General features: G+C 42.2%; 1 protein-coding gene across 2 annotated transcripts in view; it reads left to right on the forward strand.

Moving 5' to 3' along the window:
• The window catches only part of SRGAP1 (SLIT-ROBO Rho GTPase activating protein 1), a gene marked incomplete at both ends in the record, with an annotated part of 273,306 nt that extends 261,674 nt beyond the window's left edge, over window positions 1–11,632 (forward strand). For both annotated transcript variants that reach the window (XM_082851178.1, XM_082851179.1), the window contains 4 exons: window positions 4,260–4,440; window positions 5,906–6,040; window positions 6,173–6,512; window positions 11,255–11,632. In XM_082851178.1, coding sequence (XP_082707304.1) covers window positions 4,260–4,440; window positions 5,906–6,040; window positions 6,173–6,512; window positions 11,255–11,632 — 1,034 coding nt within the window. The remainder of the gene's footprint in view (window positions 1–4,259; window positions 4,441–5,905; window positions 6,041–6,172; window positions 6,513–11,254) is intronic.
• Window positions 11,633–19,252: the final 7,620 nt, after the last annotated feature.

A 19,252-nucleotide genomic window follows, 5' to 3' on the forward strand; every position in this document is an offset into this window, starting at 1 on the left:
GCAAAGCATTGCTTACAAAGGACAGATACCCTTGCCCGCAGCCAGAAAGTCCTGTAACTAAATTAACTAGAGTGCTGATTGTCTTTTTGATCATCTAGGTATTGTGTTTTCTTTTCTCTGTCATGGTATCACTAGAGAGAGTAGCTTTTGTTTCCAAAAGACAGGCTGTCACAGAACAGAATCATCATCCGCAAGGGCAGTGGGTAACAGATCTAGGAGAGAAAGTGTCAGGGACAGCAAGGTCCCAAAGGGGTAGTGTGATGTACTAGCACTTTGTATAAAATTACAAGAAATGGAAATATAAGACTTGATAGCACCAGGCAGTCAGAAAATCAGCTTTGTTGAATTTTCTTTCCCTTTGCACAAAATTATAATTGCCTTGTAGGAAAATGAAGTTATCGTGTTCACCCGTATTAATGTTGTTATTGGTAGCAGTAGCATTCTACAAAGTCTCTGCAGGACCTTAAAGGACTGTGTAACCCTATATGAAAGGGGTATGGTGTGTCTCCATGCCCTGAGATCGATTTGCTCTGCAATGATGAGACTCAGATGTGTATAAATAGCTTATTGACACTTGACTGTGAAATTTCTCTCATGGGAGTGGAAAGAGTCAAAATAATGAAATTGCTCAGAATTACTAGTTGATGTAGTAGGATTACCAGTAAAGTGTACGTCTGATCCATCTGGTCATTCTTTTAAAACGTCTTTACATTTGAATTATATAAGCAGAGTCTGATAATCTTGTTGCTAGTTGTTTCAAAAAACAAAAAGAGGGCTTCCCTGGTGGCGCAGTGGTTGAGAGTCCGCCTGCCGATGCAGGGGACATGGGTTCGTGCCCCGGTCCGGGAAGATCCCACATGCTGCGGAGCAGCTGGGCCCGTGAGCCATGGCCGCTGAGCCTGCGCGTCTGGAGCCTGTGCTCCGCAACGGGAGAGGCCACAACAGTGAGAGGCCCGTGTACCGCAAAAAAAAAAAAAAAAAAAAAAAAAAAAAAAAAGAGATAATGAGCATAGAGGGCATGATGATGAAATTATGATAAAATTTGTATATATCTATTAAATAGTCTTAAATCGCCCTTGGCCAGTGTTGACAGTGTAAGACTGAATGGCATTAAAGAATATTAATAGTTCTCTCTTCTTTTCCCTTTGACAGGTACATAGGTTGTATGCTATGTTTTGCTGTTATCTTTCCACTTTCTTTCAGTAAAACAATTTAAACATATGGGTGTGTCACATAAGAATTTGCAAACTACATATCACGAAGCTCTTTTTGGCATGAGTTCATTGGCATGACTTCACTCCTCTGTGGATGTTTATTTGTGTCCCCTGTACCACAGACAGGTTGATTTCTGTCCCCCAGGGCAGTGGTTCCCAACCTTTTTGGCACCAGGGACCGGTTTCGTGGAAGACAATTTTTCCACAGACCAGGGGCGGGGGAATAGTTTCAGGATGATTCAAGCACATTACATTTATTGTGCACTTTATTTCTATTATTATTACATTATAATATATAATGAAATCATTATACAACTCACCATAATGCTGACAGGAGGCGGAGCTCAGGTGGTAGTACGAGCAATGAAGATGTAAGTACAGATGAAGCTTTGCTCGCTCACCTGCCGCTCACCTCCCGCTGTGCCGCCGAGTTCCTAACAGGTACTGGTCCGTGGCCTGGGGGTTGGGGACCCCTTCCCCAGGGGGAACTGGGGTAAAACAAATTGGCATCTGTCATTTCAGTTCAAGCAGGATTTATCCTTTACATGCAAGTTTAGAACAGACTATAAAGTCAGTCTCCTTGAATAAAAGTTCTGTTTCCTCCTCTGTGAGCAGACTTATGGATATTTAATAAAGCTGCTATTGTTTTATTAAAATATAATTTTAGGATGGACTATCAGAGTGTTAACGTACGATCTAAAAGTTATCAGTTATTAAAGGACTTAAACTATTGTTTTAAAATTATTTTTACACCTACTTTGCTGAGAAGTATACTGTGTGCAGATCATCGTGTTGTGGTTCTGCCGTATGAAATATCATTCACCTTAAACATTATCCACTAGCAAAAAGATGGGGCTTTTTTTGTGTGTCTTTATTTTAAACATAGAGCTGAAATTCACCCAGGCCCTTCATATAAGGTAAACCCTAAGCTTTTTCAGTATGGTTGTTGATTTTCATGCTCTTGCCATCCCAGAGGATGTTTGAATTTATCAAGTGAGAAAGTTTAGCTGGCTATCCAAGGATTTCTTGTGCAGTTATTTCATAGAAGTGCAACAGATATTGAAGATATTGCAGTAAACTTTGGGAAGCAATAAACTCTTAAATGGAAAGGTTTGTTACCAAGGGAAATAGAAGATAAAAGTTCCTTACAAAATATTTGACAGGCAGGTTTTAATCTATTACGTGTGCATATATTCTAGAGTATTTGGAAAGTGATACAAGCTCAGTTTTTAGCAAATGAGGTATTGTTCATTGCATAGACAGATTTCTCTAAGCATATGCCACTTGTACTGACCCTTTTTTGTTCTGTTTCTTGTTAATTAGCAGTTTACTCACCTATTATAATTTTATTTATTTTTGGCTGCGTTGGGTCTTCATTGGTGCGCGCGGGCCTTCTCTAGTTGTGGAGAGTGTGGGCTACTCTTCGTTGTGGTGCGCATGCTTATTGTGGTGGCTTCTCTTGTTGCGGAGCACGGGCTCTAGGTTCACAGGCTTCAGTAGTTGTGGCACGTGGGCTCAGTAGTCGTGGCGCGCGGGCTTAGTTGCTCCGCATCATGTGGGATCTTCCCAGACCAGGGCTCGAACCTGTGTCTCCTGCATTGGCAGGCAGATTCTTAACCACTGCGCCACCAGGGAAGCCCTACTCACGTGTTGTTGGTAGCAGGGATGGGGTGATGGTGGGAGAGGGGAGATAGGATCGTAAAGCCCCCGATTCAGGGCTTTTTGCAATAAGCTGGATCACAAAAAGCAACTCTTGTAGTTGTTTTGAGTAGTTTGTCCTCTTATTTGCCTTTAATATTTGTGGTCAGAATTAGAATAGAGCTGAAATTCCAATTCTAGGCCCAGAGCTTGATAGCTTTTTTCAACTTTTAATTTTGAGGTCATTGCAGATTCACATGCAGTTGTAAGAAACGCAACAGAGAGATGCCATACACCCTTCTCCCAGTTTGCCCCAGTGGTAACGTTTTACATAACTGTAGTATAATATTACAAGTAGGAAACTGATATTGATATACTCCCTCCACCATTTTCACATTTCACCAGGTTTACATGCACTCATTCGTGTATGTATTTACTTAGTTCTGTACAGTTTTATCACACGTGTAGATTTGTGTGATCACAACCACAGTCAAGATCAAGAACAGTTCCGTCACAGGATCCTTCGTGCTACCCTTTAATAGTCTTAGCTGTTTCCTTACTTCCCCCCGACCCCAGCCTCTGGCAACCACTAATCTATTCTCCATCTCAATTATTATGTCATTTCAAGCATGCCATATCAATGGAATCAGGCAATATGTAACTTTTTGAGGTTGGCTTTTTTCACTCACCATTGTTCCCTTGAATATTTTTTGATCTCTAGAAGATATAATTTTTGAATCTGGTCGTTTGAGGAGGTATGCTTGTTTCGCAGGTGATATCCAGAATTTGTTTTTGATACTAGAAAAAATAAAGTTGTCTTTACTGTTGGTAGTAGTTTCAAGATTTGATAGTGCCAAAAAAAAATACATAAGGAAATTAAATGTATTCAAATAGTATTTAATGTGGTGATTTCTGTAAACTTGGTTTTTTTTTAAATAAGCAAATAAAGCATAAACTTCTTAATGTTCTGAGATAGTGATTCTTCCATGTTCTAAATGGTATTAACATGTTGCCAGGGAACTTGATCAAATAATATTGGTCAAGATAATACTGGAGCTGTCGCAGAAGATATTACAACCCAAGGAGAGATTTTATATATCATATTGCAAAGCTTTAAATATTTTTTTTATTAGACTGTCATGGTATCTCTAGTAAGAGGCTGTGGAAACTAAGATCTAATGTTCAGTTTTTCTTGGCCTGAAAAACTGATGACAGCAAGAGGATATTTTTCTGTATCTCTTTTAACAGCATCATTTTCTCATTGTCTTGATGATTTTATTACCTTGTTCAGTCTGGATATTAAAACGACCTTGTTTATTTCTAAAGACTCATATAGACCTTTCAGTTAGTGCATCATGCCTTCCTGAGAACCCTGGCCCTCACCGTCTTCTGGTGTGTTCTTTGTAGAAAATGAGCCAATAGAAGCAATAGCCAAGTTTGACTATGTTGGGCGGTCTGCCAGAGAGCTGTCCTTCAAGAAGGGTGCTTCCCTGCTGCTGTATCACCGCGCATCCGAGGACTGGTGGGAAGGAAGACACAACGGGATCGACGGGCTTGTGCCCCACCAGTACATAGTGGTGCAGGACATGTAAGTAGTCCCAACTTCCATCACCTGACGCTCCCAAGAGAAGACTCCAGCCACTGTTTTTATATATATAAATTTATTTATTTGTTTGCTTATTTATTTATTGGCTGCATTGGGACTTCGTTGCTGCGTGTGGGCTTTCTCTAGTTTCGGCGAGCGGGGGTTATTCAGAAGTTGCAGCGCACAGGCTTCTCACTGTGGTGGCTTCTCTTGCTGTGGAGCATGGACTCTAGGTGTGCGGGCTTCAGTAGTTCTGGCACACGGGGTCAGTAGTTGTGGCTCACAGGCTCTGGAGAGCAGGCTCAGTAGTTGTGGCACATAGGCTTAGCTGCTCTGCGGCATGTGGGATCTTCCGGGATCTTCCCAGACCAGGGCTCAAACCCTTGTCCCCTGCATTGGCAGGCGGATTCTTAACCACTGAGCCACCAGGGAAGCCCAGCAGCTATTGTTCTTAAAATGACTTTGGTCTCGTGAGAAGAGAGCAGAAGGGATTACAGAGCAAAAATTTCTGAGCTGGGCACAGTTCTTCACCTTACTAATGGGTCTTTGCTAACAGCACTTCAGGGCCAACAGCTTCTCATTTCCCAAACTCTCCTAGAAGGTCTGGAGCCAAGGACTAGTGAGAGACACACCTTCTGAAGCGTTCAGGTTCTTAGAAAAATACCCTGTGCGGAGGATGGCTTTAGGAGCTAACGTGGCACTGCTGATTCCAGAAACAGTGGTGGCTCTTCTCTTGGTGCCTGTCTGCTGTTTCAATTCCAAATTCCCAAGAGAGAGGATGCTGACTTCAAGTCTAAAGAAAATCATCTTCAGTCTTTTTATTAATTTTGCTGATGAGAAAGCTCTACTTTCAAAAAAATACTTAAACAGACATCTTCCCGTCTGGTCATAATTTTAAGTGAAAGAAACAAGTTACAAAATACCATGTACAGTGTAATTTTAATTTTGTGACTGCAGTATTTCACAATGCAGCACCAATTTATGAACAGCTCTTCAAGGAAAAGAGAAAAATACCACATAAAATGTATACAGTGACTGATTGAGCCTAAGTTTTAAAATGTTAAAATGTGTCTCTCAGAATGCAAGAAATATGATGTGTGTGTATGCAGACATACAGTCATATATATCTAAAGTACATAAACATATAAATATCTATAGTATAAATACTGTACATACCTGTGGACATCCTTGTAGATATGTATCCCAGGCGGAGAAGAAAAGCAGAGAAGGATTATTTTCTAGAATTCGAACAGTAGTTGTCTCTGGATGTTACGTTATATTATGGGTGATTTTTATGGGAATTTCGGAATTTTCCAATTTATCTGCCATGAAACGTTATTATTCTTATAGTGAAAAGAAAAAAGTGACGTTAGTAAGAGAAAGACTTACATACATAAACGCCATCCCTTATTTTTTTGTCCCCATTCGTCTAGCAAAAGACCCTCACTCTTGATTCTCATCGTTTCAGGGATGATACGTTTTCAGACACTCTAAGCCAAAAAGCCGACAGTGAGGCCAGCAGTGGGCCCGTGACTGAAGACAAGTCTTCATCCAAGGACATGAACTCCCCAACAGACCGTCATCCTGATGGCTATTTAGCCAGGTAGGTGGAGGGGTCACCAGGCTCCTGAACCTCCACTTCTCCAGGGGCTCTGGGGGCCGTGGCATCCACAGCCTTGCAGAATTACCCTGTGTGATAACCTCTCCTATCCTCTCGCTCTCTGTCTCTGTCTAGGCAAAGAAAAAGAGGAGAGCCACCCCCTCCAGTGAGGCGTCCTGGCAGGACCAGTGATGGCCATTGCCCTCTCCATCCCCCACATGGTCTTTCCAACTCCTCAATTGACCTGGGGTCCCCAAGCCTGGGCAGTCACCCCCGGGGCCTGCTACAGAACCGTGGCCTCAATAATGACAGTCCCGAGAGGAGGCGTCGGCCGGGTCACGGCAGCTTGACCAACATTAGCCGCCACGACTCCCTCAAGAAGATTGACAGCCCTCCTATTAGAAGGTCCACATCATCAGGGCAATACACAGGCTTCAACGACCACAAGCCACTGGACCCAGAGACAATCGCTCAGGTAGGCTGCTTTGGATAGAATATTGCATGGTAAGTACCGGTGTGTGATGAAGGAGGCGTACAGGAGTTACTTTCTGGAGCCATGTCTTTTGTACAGAATCAACTAAAGACAACAGAAAAGAAATTAACCCATTCTTCAATTTAAGTCCATGTGATACTGGAAGGGCCCAAGTGTATTAGGTTCATAGTGATTTAAACAAAGACACGGCAGAAACTTAGGACCCAGGACAGTCAAACACATCCTTGCTGAATGGCCAGGAAAATTCTAAAACAGAAGAAGAATGAGGAAGGACTAGCCCTACCAGATCCTAAGTGCATGCCAGAGCTAGTAAAACAGACAAACTGATGGAACGGAAGGGAGAGCCCTGAAACACAACATTTGTAGTGTATGATGAAAGTGACACTTTCATCTTAGGACATGGTGGATTACTCAGTAAATGAAGTGAGAAAATGATGGTTGGCTGTTTGAAGAACAGCAAGTTTGGCTCCTCTGTCACTCCTGAATGGATGTGTGTCTTTACTTCCCAATAGTGACTGCAGAGAAGGGCCTTGTAGTTTTTTCTAATGATCAGAATTGACAAAGTAGGGTTTCCCTGGTGGCACAGTGGTTAAGAATCCGCCTGCCAATGCAGGGGACACGGGTTCAAGCCCTGGTCCGGGAAGATCCCACATGCCGCGGAGCAACTAAGCCCATGCGCCACAACTACTGAGCCTGCACTCTAGAGCCCGTGAGCCACAACTACTGAAGCCCGCGCATGAAGAGCCCGTGCTCTGCAACAAGAGAAGCCACCGCAATGAGAAGCCTGCGCACCGCAACGAAGAGTAGCCCCCGCTCGCTGCAACTAGAGAAAGCCCATGCACAGCAACGAAGACCCAACGCAGCCAAAAATAAATAAAATTAATTAATTAATTTAAAAAGAATTGACAAAGTGAAACAGTATTAATGGATTTTTCCATCGTTCATTCTACCATTTATTTCCCTCTGGGTCTTTTTACAACACAGACCATCAGAAAATATATGTATGACAGGAAAAAAAAAAACTGAATCACTATGCTGTACACCTGAAACCAACACAATATTGTAAATCGAGTATACTTCAATGGAAAAAAAAAGAAGAAAATATGTGTATGGCCAGTGAAAAAGGAGGTGAATAGATTCAGGGTTCACCATTTCAGTAAAGTGTCTTCCAGGTATCACTGAAGCTTAAAAATGGAATAGATCAAAAAAGGAAGTGAGAAATTAATGAAACAAATATGGGGAAGTATTAAAGATGGATTATTTTTAATAAAAAGTGCTCAAGGAAACCTGCATTTGATATGACAGATTTCCAAGCTATTTTCATTGTCCTAACTAAAAAGAATTTTGGATAGCAAATTAGATTGTGTGGAGAGTTTAATGTGTTTTTACAAAATTAAACCAATTTTAAGTGCACAAGGTTTTTCAGCAAAAACCAAAAAGACTTGACCTTTTTGGTTTTTCTTTTATTTGAAGTGCAATGCAGAGTCCTTTGAGGTCTCTTTAGAACCAATGATATTTGGCTATAATCCATAACATCATTCCTTGTAATAAGTAGGTGAAACAGCATTTAGGTTAGAGAGACAGGGAGTAGGAGTTTAGTGGTGGGAAGGTATAATAAGGTCTGGTTTAACCCTTTTGCTTCTAGAACCAAAATCCTGTCATTGTAAATCATAAAAACAAAAACTCGACAGATAAACCAGGCTCTACACGTTCTCTCTGGGGCAAATACTTGTAAAAAACAAATCCATATATTTAGCGTCAAATGGAAATCACATATGAAAATAATTACTTGAAAAGTGATGTCATCCTCACAATATGGCTTCCAGCTGTGTCCTTTATTTATCTTTCCATCTCTCATCTTCAGATTTTCCCATGAGGACAAGTAAGCCTGCCATCATGGTGTTCATACCAAAAACATGCAATTTCTTTTAGTAAACAAATCAGTGGAATCCCTGATAGAGCTTTTTAAAAAAAATTGACATATCCACATGTGATCACTGGATCTTCGTTTATTCATTTAGCAAGTCTTTATTGAGCACTTACTGTATGGCAGCTCCCATGCTAGGTGTTATGGACACAGAGTTAAATCAATGGTCAGTCAGCCGCTGCATGAAGGTGCTTATAATTCAGTGGAGGAGGCAGATATGGAAATCAGTTGCTGCTGTGCAGGGCCACAGGCTAATGCTCCAGGTGAGTGGAAGAAGCCTGGGAATATGGAGAAGAGGTATTTCCATCAGACCAGGGCAGTGGTTCTCCACCCACCCTATCTCACACAGTACTCCACCATGTGTGTGTGTGTTGGTGGGGGGTGGGGGGGGGCAGTGTATAAAAAACATAATATGGGACTTCCCTGGTGGTGCAGTGGTTAAGAATCCGCCTGCCAATGCAGGGGACACAGGTTGGATCCCTGGTCTGGGAAGATCCCACAGTCCATGGAGCAGCTAAGCCCAGTGCGCCACAACTACTGAAGCTGGCGTGCCTAGAGCCCGTGCTCTGCAACAAGAGAAGCCACAGCAATGAGAAGCCCGCGCACCACAATGAAGAGTAGCCCCCGTTCGCCGCAACTAGAGAAAAGCCTGCGTGCAGCAACGAAGACCCAACCCAGCCAAAAATAAGTTAATTCTAAAAAAAACAACATAATGTAAAACTGACCCTCTTTACCATTTCTAAGTGTATAGGTCAGTAAAGTGTATTCACATGGCTGTGTAACAGATCTCCAGAACTTGTTCATTCTGCAAAACTAAAACTCTGTACCCATCTAAGAACAACTCCCTTTTTCCCCTCCCCACCATGCCCTGGCCACCACTATTCTAAATACTTTTTGCTTCTGTGAATGTGCCCACCTCATATAAGTGGCATCATGCAGTATTTTTCTTTTTGTGACAGGCTTCTTTCACTTAACATAATGCCTTTAATGTAGCATGTGGCAGGATTTCCGTTTTAAGGCCCAGTAATAATCCATTGTACGTATACAGCACATTTCACTTATCCATTCATCTGTCGATGGCGCACACCTCACGTTTTTAAAACAAATATTTTGTAATTCCCCCTTTATTATCTGAAAAACTGATGATGTGCCAATTTTTTTAAAACATATAAAGCCCTAAATACAATGTAAAGGAGATTAGTATTAAAAGAAATGTATTTCAGAATGCTTAACTACATTAGAAGACAAATGAAGTAGTGAGATGCTTTCACCTACATGTAGACTTACCATAAATACAATTAAAAATGTACGTTGATATAAGATTATTATTAAGTTAATTAGTTTCGACTCAGTTTCCATAATGGTGTTCCCATTATGGAAAAAAATTATGATTTTTCTAAAATGGTGGACCACCCTCGGTCATACAGTTCTAATCAAAGCAGGGTATAATTTACATGATAGTTTCATTCCTAGAAGACACCATGGAAAAAATATTTTGTGTTTATATATAAGAAAGTTAGGTTCTAGACTCAGACTATTATAAAAAGATTTTCACCTACATAAATATCTGGAGGACATTTAAAAGTTGAACGAGATATGGGACAATTCATTGCATGTAAATTATCCAGGACACTTGTAAGGTATCCAGTATCTCTGGCCCCTGCGCACCAAATGCCGATAATGCCACCTGGTTATTTTGACATTTAAAACTACACATACACATACACCATATTACAGAAATGCCCTCTATGGGGCAGTACCACTTCCATTGAGATCCACTGGACAAAAGCGTCAGGGGGAGTCTTAAAATGAATTCTGAAGAACTGCTAGGAGTTAGTCAAGTATATAGTAAGTGCTCAAAAATTATCTGTTGAATGAATGAAAGAAGCCTGATTTTTCAAGCCTATAGGCTTTTATTTCTTAAAAATTATTGCGCTATCTAAATTTAAGCCATCTTTTACCACAGATTGAAATAGAATTCCATCTAAGATGTCAGCATGTAAGGTCAAACCCACCAGAGGGCTGCCACGTGCCTCAGAATGGCCAGTGCTTGTTCTGTGGCTCTCTGAGCCACTGGCGCCATCGCATCTCTTGTCTCCTGCACATCCTGAGTCACGGTGGTCGTGTGAGATGGCATTAGGTTTACACACTCCCCAGGCTGGTGTTAAAACCGTCATGCTTTTGCTGGTCTGCTTGCTTTGAAGTGAAGTATATGGTTTCTATACATTAGTATTCATTATCAGCCTAGTCTGTCTCTCTTGCTGGTTACTTTTTTTTCAGCTAATTATCGAGTTATCATTGACACACAGCACCATATAAGTTTAAGGTGTACAGCATAATGATTTGACTTGCACGCATCATGAAATGATTACCACTGTAGGTTTAGTGAACATCCAGCATCTCACAGAGATACAAAATTAAAGAAAGAGAAGAAAAAATGTTTTTCCTTGTGATGAGAACTCTTAGGATTTACTCTCTTAACCGTCACATGTAACCTACAGCGGTGCTCATTATAGTTATCACGTTGTACATCACATCCCTAGTACTTGATTCATCTTATGACTGGAGTTCGTCCCGTTAGACTGCCTTCATCCAATTGCCCATCCCCGCAACCCCCTGCCTCTGGGAACCACAGATCTGATCTCTTTTGCTATGAGTTTGTTTTTGAAGTATGCTTGACCTACAACACTGCTAATTCCTGTCACATGACATAGTGATTCGATATTTCTATACATTTCAAAATGATCACCAGAATAAGTTTAGTTACCATCTCTCACTTCTGGTTATTTTTCAACAGGATATTGAAGAGACGATGAACACTGCTTTGAATGAACTCCGAGAACTGGAGAGACAGAGTACAGCAAAGCACGCCCCCGATGTGGTGCTGGATACCTTAGAACAAGTGAAAAACTCTCCCACCCCTGCCACGTCCACGGAATCTCTCAGCCCTTTGCACAACGTTGCCCTCAGGAGCTCGGAGCCTCAGATTCGACGCAGCACTAGCTCCTCCAGTGACACAATGAGTACTTTCAAGCCTATGGTGGCGCCCAGAATGGGCGTGCAGCTGAAGCCCCCAGCCCTTCGGCCGAAACCTGCTGTTCTTCCAAAAACAAACCCTACAGTAGGGCCCACCCCACCTTCCCAGGGTCCAGCAGACAAGTCTTGCACAATGTAAAAACCAACTGAGCGAGCATACGGGGAGGTGATTAGAAAGAGAAAACGGATTAGTGACAAAAGTCAACAATCCTTAACTTTCCTTAGTCATGTGCTTTTAACTGGAGACCCTTTGGCTTTTCTGTGTTCTCGAATGTAATGTCTGAGACTAGCTAAATTAACACGGGCATTTGTATTTTGTAATTTCATCCTTTTTTTTAATAACTGGACATATCCTGTGTCATTTTAAAGACAATAGAAACACTTAGACTTACTTGAAAATCCAATGCTGCACCATTTGTAATGAAGGCATCACCGCTCTGCCCTGCACGTTGCACAGTGCTTCAGGCTTAGTGTAGCCTGGATGAGTCAGAAGCGTCTGAATCCAAAGGCAGGAGGACCTGAGTTCCAGGCCTTGGAATGTAACCAGTGTTGGCCTCTGGCACTCGGGGTAAGGCTGAAAGGTGACAATGGATTGTTTGGTAGCTGACAGTGAGTACCTCTTATTCCATGCAGTGGGGCAGGGGGCTGGCTCTCGCTACAGACTTGCTGTTGTCACAGTGGGGTGTTCCCAGCGCGAGCTGCAGCCCACCGGCCGACTTTCGTAACAGTCGTTTCCCTGGGTCCAGGTGAAAGTCTCAGCAGGAGCGGGTAGAGCCTCTGCAGTTACTGCTTGAACGGAACCTGGGAAGGGACAGTCCTCCAGAGCTATTGCTGTGACTCTTTCCCCAAGCCTGATCAGGCCCCGGAGGGTTTCCAAGTCCATCCCCTACATTCACTGCAGACTAGAACAGTCTAATTTTAAAGACTTTCTGGTTACACTACTCCATGAACCCCTTCAGAGGTCTGTTGTTGCCTAGAAAACAACTTCTAGCTCCCCTAAGCCCCCGTGTCTTCCTCTGTGGCAACGGAGAAAGCAGACAGCGCACAAGTCCTTGGCTCGCCGGCCTTCCCTTCCCCTGACAAGATGACCTGGGTTCCTTTAAACGTGCTACAGAGGCCTGATGATCCTAAACTGAATCCCCAGCTCCCCTCGGCATTTGTCTCTTTGAGCTACGGTACTGGCGTAAGAGCCAGAGCAGCCGAGGTGGGACGATGACCTCATGCTTCCAGGACGACTTCCTCCCGGTTGTGCATCCTGGAACCATGGCTTTGTTTGTTTTCTCCGTGTGGTCTCTACTACATCACTCACACAGTCAGCTGAACTCCACTGACACCCTCTTTCTCCGACATCCTCACCCACAGACAGTTTTTCTTTAGCCCATATTTATGCTCTGTTTCTCCTCTATCTTAAAAAGGTTGCTTTGAATTCATTTGTTTTTACTAAGGTACAGATCACCACTGTCCTAACAGCAGCAGCTTATACCATCTGTAAACCTATGAGCATTTGATCTACCCTGTCGTTGAACTTACTGAGGAAGAGTTTGTTTGTTTGTTTTTTGGTTTGGGGGTGTTTTTTGTTTTGTTTTCAGAAAAATGGGTGGCCAGAACTAACCCCTGTGGACCACTTTGATTTCAAACTGGCAGCCAACTGCGTGCCCACCTAAGAATTACAGTATGGGCTTCGATTTCTCAGCTCATTGGTGAATGCATCAATGTGGAAAAAATGGGGATCTGTACTAAAATCCAGACATGACTTTGATCTCTACCTCAGTTTGCCAGTCTAATCATTCTAATGCAAAGAGAGATGACATTTATGAGATACTGTTACCTTTCCAAGTCACACTGCTGGTGGCTTGCCTGCAGCCTGATTTCACAAATGGATTAAATAGTGAAAAAAATTATTTCAAATATAATATTTCCGGGTATTGTAAACCTCTGAATTTTTACAACATCCTTCTTGCCCATTTTGAAAAAGAGACCCAGCTCAGCATCTTGTGCAACACCCCCCCCCCCACCCTCTCTCCCTTGAGCTTTAGTGGTCCTTCAGCACCTTTGGGCACCATGGAAACCCAGCCAGGACTGAGCTCTGAATAGCATGAACCCTTTTAAACAACCTTCCCAAATTTCTAGGAAATTGAAACTTTTAAGATAATCTCCCAGTTCTTTCTCGATTCCACTGTGGTCTCTAATTCTCTGTTGTTAACGGGGAAACAGAAACAGAGAAAAGGGTGGAAGTAATGGGGGAGGAGACTTTAAATCTTTTAGAAATTAAAGAGGATTCTTAAAAAACCACTTCCTTATTTGATGGATGAGTAAGATGTTAACAGAGGGCGTCACAAGGGCAGAGGCGTTTTGAACTTACTAATTTTTGAAGGGTTCTTTTACAAGCTTTAACTTTAGCTTTTCAGATCTTACCCCTGCAAACTCATTTCTTCAGACTTCTCCCTGGTAATCCTCCCCAGTGTCTCCTCTCTTTGCTGTTGACACCTGCGATGGAACGAGGACTGCCTTTCCACCCTCCAGATCAGGACTCTGCTGCCTCGCACGGCAGAGGACATGCTGCTCCAGACCTCAGAGCCTCAGAGGCTGTGCCTTCTTCCAGGAAACATTTCCGAATACCCTCCCATCGCTCCCTTTCTTTACCTGTCTCTGTCTTTTCTCTCTATAACTCTGTTGTCACCCTGAGGCTTTTTTTTTTTTTTTCCAATTCCCAGGGAAGGATGTGACCTCAGAGTGAGTAAGGACTCACTAATCCTTACTTTGTTTAGTAAAAGCCTTCAGATTCCAAGGATAAGACAAAGTGGCCACTTCACAAAGGATCCAGAATAACACCCAGTAAGTTCCTTAAAAGTTTCAGCAGCTGAGAGGGTTCACCTGTAGGTGGTCCTCGTTACCGCCACAGGTGTAGCCCACAGTGGGGAAGTGGGAAGTCACAAGCAATGGGGAGAGAAGAAAGAAAATAAGTCCCTGAGGTGTTATGCCCCAGTTTCAAGGATCTTAACGGTTCATGTGCAGTTTGGGAAGTGGGTCATTTTGATGATGAGTAAATTATGGTTCTACAAAGATTACCTGACTCCACTTACACAAGAATATGTATTCACAGCTGATATAACTGAATGTTCACGTCCCATCCACAGAACTCACTGAAGTAGATTTACCAAATTGGCCTTTCTGTTTGGGTGGGGATGCTTGGAGTGGGTCGTTAGGATAGAGTGAACGGCTCTTAGTACCTGTTTCCTGATGAGTGTTCTGTAAATTATTTCAATCCATTGAATGGCCCTTTGTAGAGCTCCATGTTCAAGTGTGGCGTAAACGCCATTGTTCAACAGTTTTTCACACAATGTAATCTGACTTTGGTGCCCCTTGAGCAATCCATAGAATAATGTACAGCGGGGTCCCACTTCATCTACAGCAATGAACATGAACAGTGATCTATGGATATAGAGCGCCAAGGGTCAAAATTGTATGAGTTTTCTGTCTGTGTACTTTTGCCATTCCCAAAAATGGGTTTATAATTTAATTAAGAAAAAAGTGGGGGGACACGGTGGTCTCCTTAGCGTTTGGGAATGAAGCATAGCCTCTGGGGTCTGTAAACTGAAGTAACTTTAGTAATCACAGCCTCTGAAATCCAAAGTTAAAGAGCCTGTGGTTCTATTGGGTTTACAAGACTTCAGATTTGGGATGACATTTATTCCTGACCACAGTAGTGAGGGGCCATGAATTCAGGAAATGCGCTTGGGGCTGAGTCTCGCTCTGAGTTACCTGCCACATAGGCCCCAAGGCACGGGCAGCTTAGAAGTGAAGCCTCTTCCCATGTATGAATGAGCTCACGACTGGAGACTGGCCCCTGAGCTAAAAGCCAACCTCCAGCTGGGCTGGGGTGTCAGGCATGGGGCAGGGTGACTGGCACAGCTTTGTTCAAATCAGTAAAAATAAACTGGAAATTGAGCTTTCACTCACCCACCCTAGTATACTTTACAAAACAAAAAACAGTCTACGTAGTATAATCAAAATGGTACCTGTATCTTAAAATTACGTAGGGAATTTTGTATGCTTAAATAATTGTTCTGGGTTCCATAATGCTTATCTTAGAAACTGTTTAGTAAAAGAAAATATATAAACCGTGCATTTGTGAATGCCCCCCCCCCTTAGAACATTCATCCAAGTTCAATGTGTAGTGTGATGGTTATTATAGATGTTTGAAGTATAGTAAGTGGCTGTGTGACAGGAGAGACTGCTATTTACCTACTGACTTAAGGGTAACTCCTGCCCACATAATTAAATCAGTATTGTCCTTTCCTGTCGGTTTGATTAATTGCAGTATTGGTGGCTTCCTGCTTGTGACTGTTACCTGATCGTGTCAATGTACATCCGTAGTATGTACATGTGAAAGTGCCTTTCTATTTTAGAGGAGTTTTAGCCTTGTTCTTTACTGTTGCCCCGCCCACCTCCTCCCCCAAGTGCCACCCCAATTCCTGCATCCACTTGACTGTTTTGAAATTTCCTTCCCTCTCTCCCAGCTGCTTCTCCATCCCCGCACCTTTTCATGCCTCGGTGCTCAGCCTTGTCCTGTCTTGCATTCTTGTCAGTCATGGTCAGGTCATGGTCATCAGACGTGTTGTTTTCCTCTTAGCCGTGACTGTGCCTTTCGTTCCCCACAGTCACTCTCCGGGTCCCCCGCAAATCACCCCCCTCCCCTCCCCTGCTCACGTGCTGCTGACGGCCATCCTGTTCGCCTCTGCTCTGTACTGCCTCTTCCCATGACATTCCCTCCTCTCTGAGGTGAAAGTAAAGGGGGATGCTTTTCTAGTTCTGGAAGAGAAAAAAAAAAAAGTTTTGTTAATCTGTTGTGACAATGCACTTTTATGTATAAGTACTGTACATTTTGGCATGTACCATTCCAGGCTTCAGTATACAGTCAGGTCTGTTCTTCATGGTGTATCTTTATAATAAATAAGATAGTTCTGGCTGCCTTTGTCGGCTTCCGATGGTCTGATTCTCTGCCGTGTTTTCATTCCTTTCTATTTCTAATCACTATTTAACGCCCCCCCCCCACCAGAGCTGAGTTGCCTTAAATCGTATGAAACTACCTTTTTAAAAAAAAAAAAAAGTTTTCATCTTCGATTTTGGTTTGTGAATTTGAAAATGAGGCCTCATGCACAGGGCCTTGTCCATGAAGCCAGGGTTTTTCAGAGGCATAGTTTGGAGAACCCTCTGTAATAAGAGAGACGGGGCTGGGAGAGTCTTAACTAAGAGGCTGAGAGAGCACAGTCCTCCTAAACACTCCAGACTGAAATCTTTCCTTTGAGGAGTTTCTGACGTAGTAAACCTTGTCAAGCTGATTTTTGGTTTCATTTGAATCCATTGAAATGCAATCCTTAGGTACAGACTATGTTTAGAATTCCCCCATGTATGGATATTTTATCTTCAAACTTAGCTTTTTTTCCTAACTCTTGAGGACTAGCAATACATAATATAGTTTTGTAAAACTGTATCAGCCATGTGCAGATTGTATCAGCAATATACCAGACTGAATATTGATGAGCTGTAAAAAAAAAAAAATTGACATAAATTGAGGGGAAAAAACTTTTATTGAAGCATAAAATACATAGAGAAAAGTACACAAATCATTAGTGTAAGAGATTTCACAAAGTGATACACTAATTTATCCACCCCCCAGGATCAAGAAATAGCACATTAACAGCCTCCTAGAAGCTAGGCTTTCAAAGTTATCAACATCCTGACAAATAACACCATAGTTGGGTTTTGCCTGTCATTTTAACTTTCTACAAACAGACTCGCGGTGTGTAGATTTTCTGTCTGGCTTCTTTTCTTGAAATTTATGTTTGGGAGAGTCCATGTTGTTAAATATAACGGTAGTTTTCTACACTTTTCAGGGCTGTACAGAATTCTATATGAATATGTATAGTTTAGTATTTCCTAATTAAACTTTAGGTATTGTATGCATGGCTGTATAGAATTCTATATGAATGTGCTTGGTGTTTTATTTTAGTATTTCCTGATTATACTTTGGGTATTATATGCAGAAATCTTTAAACATGGACAAATTAATGGGAAGAAAAAAAAAAAAAAAGACCCACCTGTTAAAGGAAATCTTTTCCCCAAACATGATGGAATGGCTTTGAACTAAGCCATTGACTGGAAAGCCTATCTAAAAGCAGGTAGGTACCATTTTAGGACCTGCGAGTTGGATTCAGAGGCTGCCCCATGGGAACAAATGCCCAAGTCAGACTATAGGATTGTTCCAGGAAAGCCCCACCGTCCTGCATCTCCCTCACTACTATCCGCAAATCCACGAGCCTCAGCCTCTGCCACAACCCTCCCCACGTGCGCCTGTATCCCTCACGCCTGAATTAGAGTCCCACGTGAGTATGGTTGTCAGCTCCCACTGTTCACAGGCCAGCACCCTGTAAGAATATTAGGAAGGCAGGGAAAGGGAGTTTTCCGGCTTCTATCTCGAGTAGTTGGGACTCAAGCAGAATATTCCCAAACTTGATCTAAAATGCCCAACAGGTCCTGGAAGCCAAAAATTACGGCACATTCTGTGCCATGGGCCATATATCCCCTCTTGGATTTTGGAAAATAGGGTTAAGATACCTTTGAGAAGTAATCATGGTGAGGTTCACCATTCTTCAGTAGACTTTCATCTATATAGTAGATAGAAAACTTGCCTTCTACAGGGAAAAATGGTGATTTTATCAAGATGAGTCCTTAGCAAGAGTGGCCGGAGAGCTGGAACCAGGTTGGATTTCAAAATGTGTGTGTTTAAGAGAGAGAGATTGGTCCTCCTGGAGCCCTGAGACAACATTCTTTATTCAACATTAACATCTTGAAGGAAGTTAAGATATTTGCAGTCCAGTTCTGGCGAATAGTGGGTGCCCCCTTCCTACGCATCAGAGTGCGCTCTCTGTCAAGTGCACTCCTGGGATGATTGGCTTTCTTTTAGCTGCTTGGGTGTGCAGCTGAAGGGAGGACTACTGATGAATTATCCTCCCAATGATGATGCACTATACTAATCTTTTGTCTTTGACATATCCAGGGAATCTCTTGTGTAAAAATTGCCTCTCTAAATGAAAGTGAACGCTCATGTCTGTAAGCTAGGGGAGAGGGAGGCGTCATCAGTAGTCTGGTGGCATATTCAAAATTATACAATGGTATGATATTAACTAATTTGAAAATGAGATTTGGCTTTCTAAGCCTTTGATGGATGGACTGCATCCATTTTTTGATGGACTGCATCCATTTTTTTTTTTTTTTTTTAAAGGCAACGTGGTCAGGATTTCAAATAGAAGGTACGGACCGTGAGCAAAGGATGATTATTGCATTAGTAACTGAATATTAGCAGATGCATTAGGAGAGGAGGGAAAATTTTCAAATACGACAAAAATCTATTATCTGATCCTAATTCAAACTCAGTTACTAGACTTCTACAAATCATCAACCAATGCCTTAATTTCCCAGACAGAAATAATCCACAGCAGCATTTTAGTATATTGTCTTCTAATCCTTACACTAGGCTTATTTTTAGTGGAGTTGAATTTATATTGTGCATATAATTGTGTATCCTTGGCAGGTTTTTCTCCCTCATATCAGTTCATATTACAAGTCTCAGTAAACATGATTTTTTAAGGACTGCATTAATATTCTAGCATATGAACATACCATAATTTATTTAATCATTTTCCTCTCACTGAGTGAGCCTGTTTGCAGGGTTTTTTTCAACTGAATGTTCTACAGA

This window comes from Leucopleurus acutus (genome assembly GCF_964270905.1).
Source record: "Leucopleurus acutus genome assembly, chromosome: 11".
Classification (NCBI taxonomy): Eukaryota; Metazoa; Chordata; class Mammalia; order Artiodactyla; family Delphinidae; genus Leucopleurus; species Leucopleurus acutus.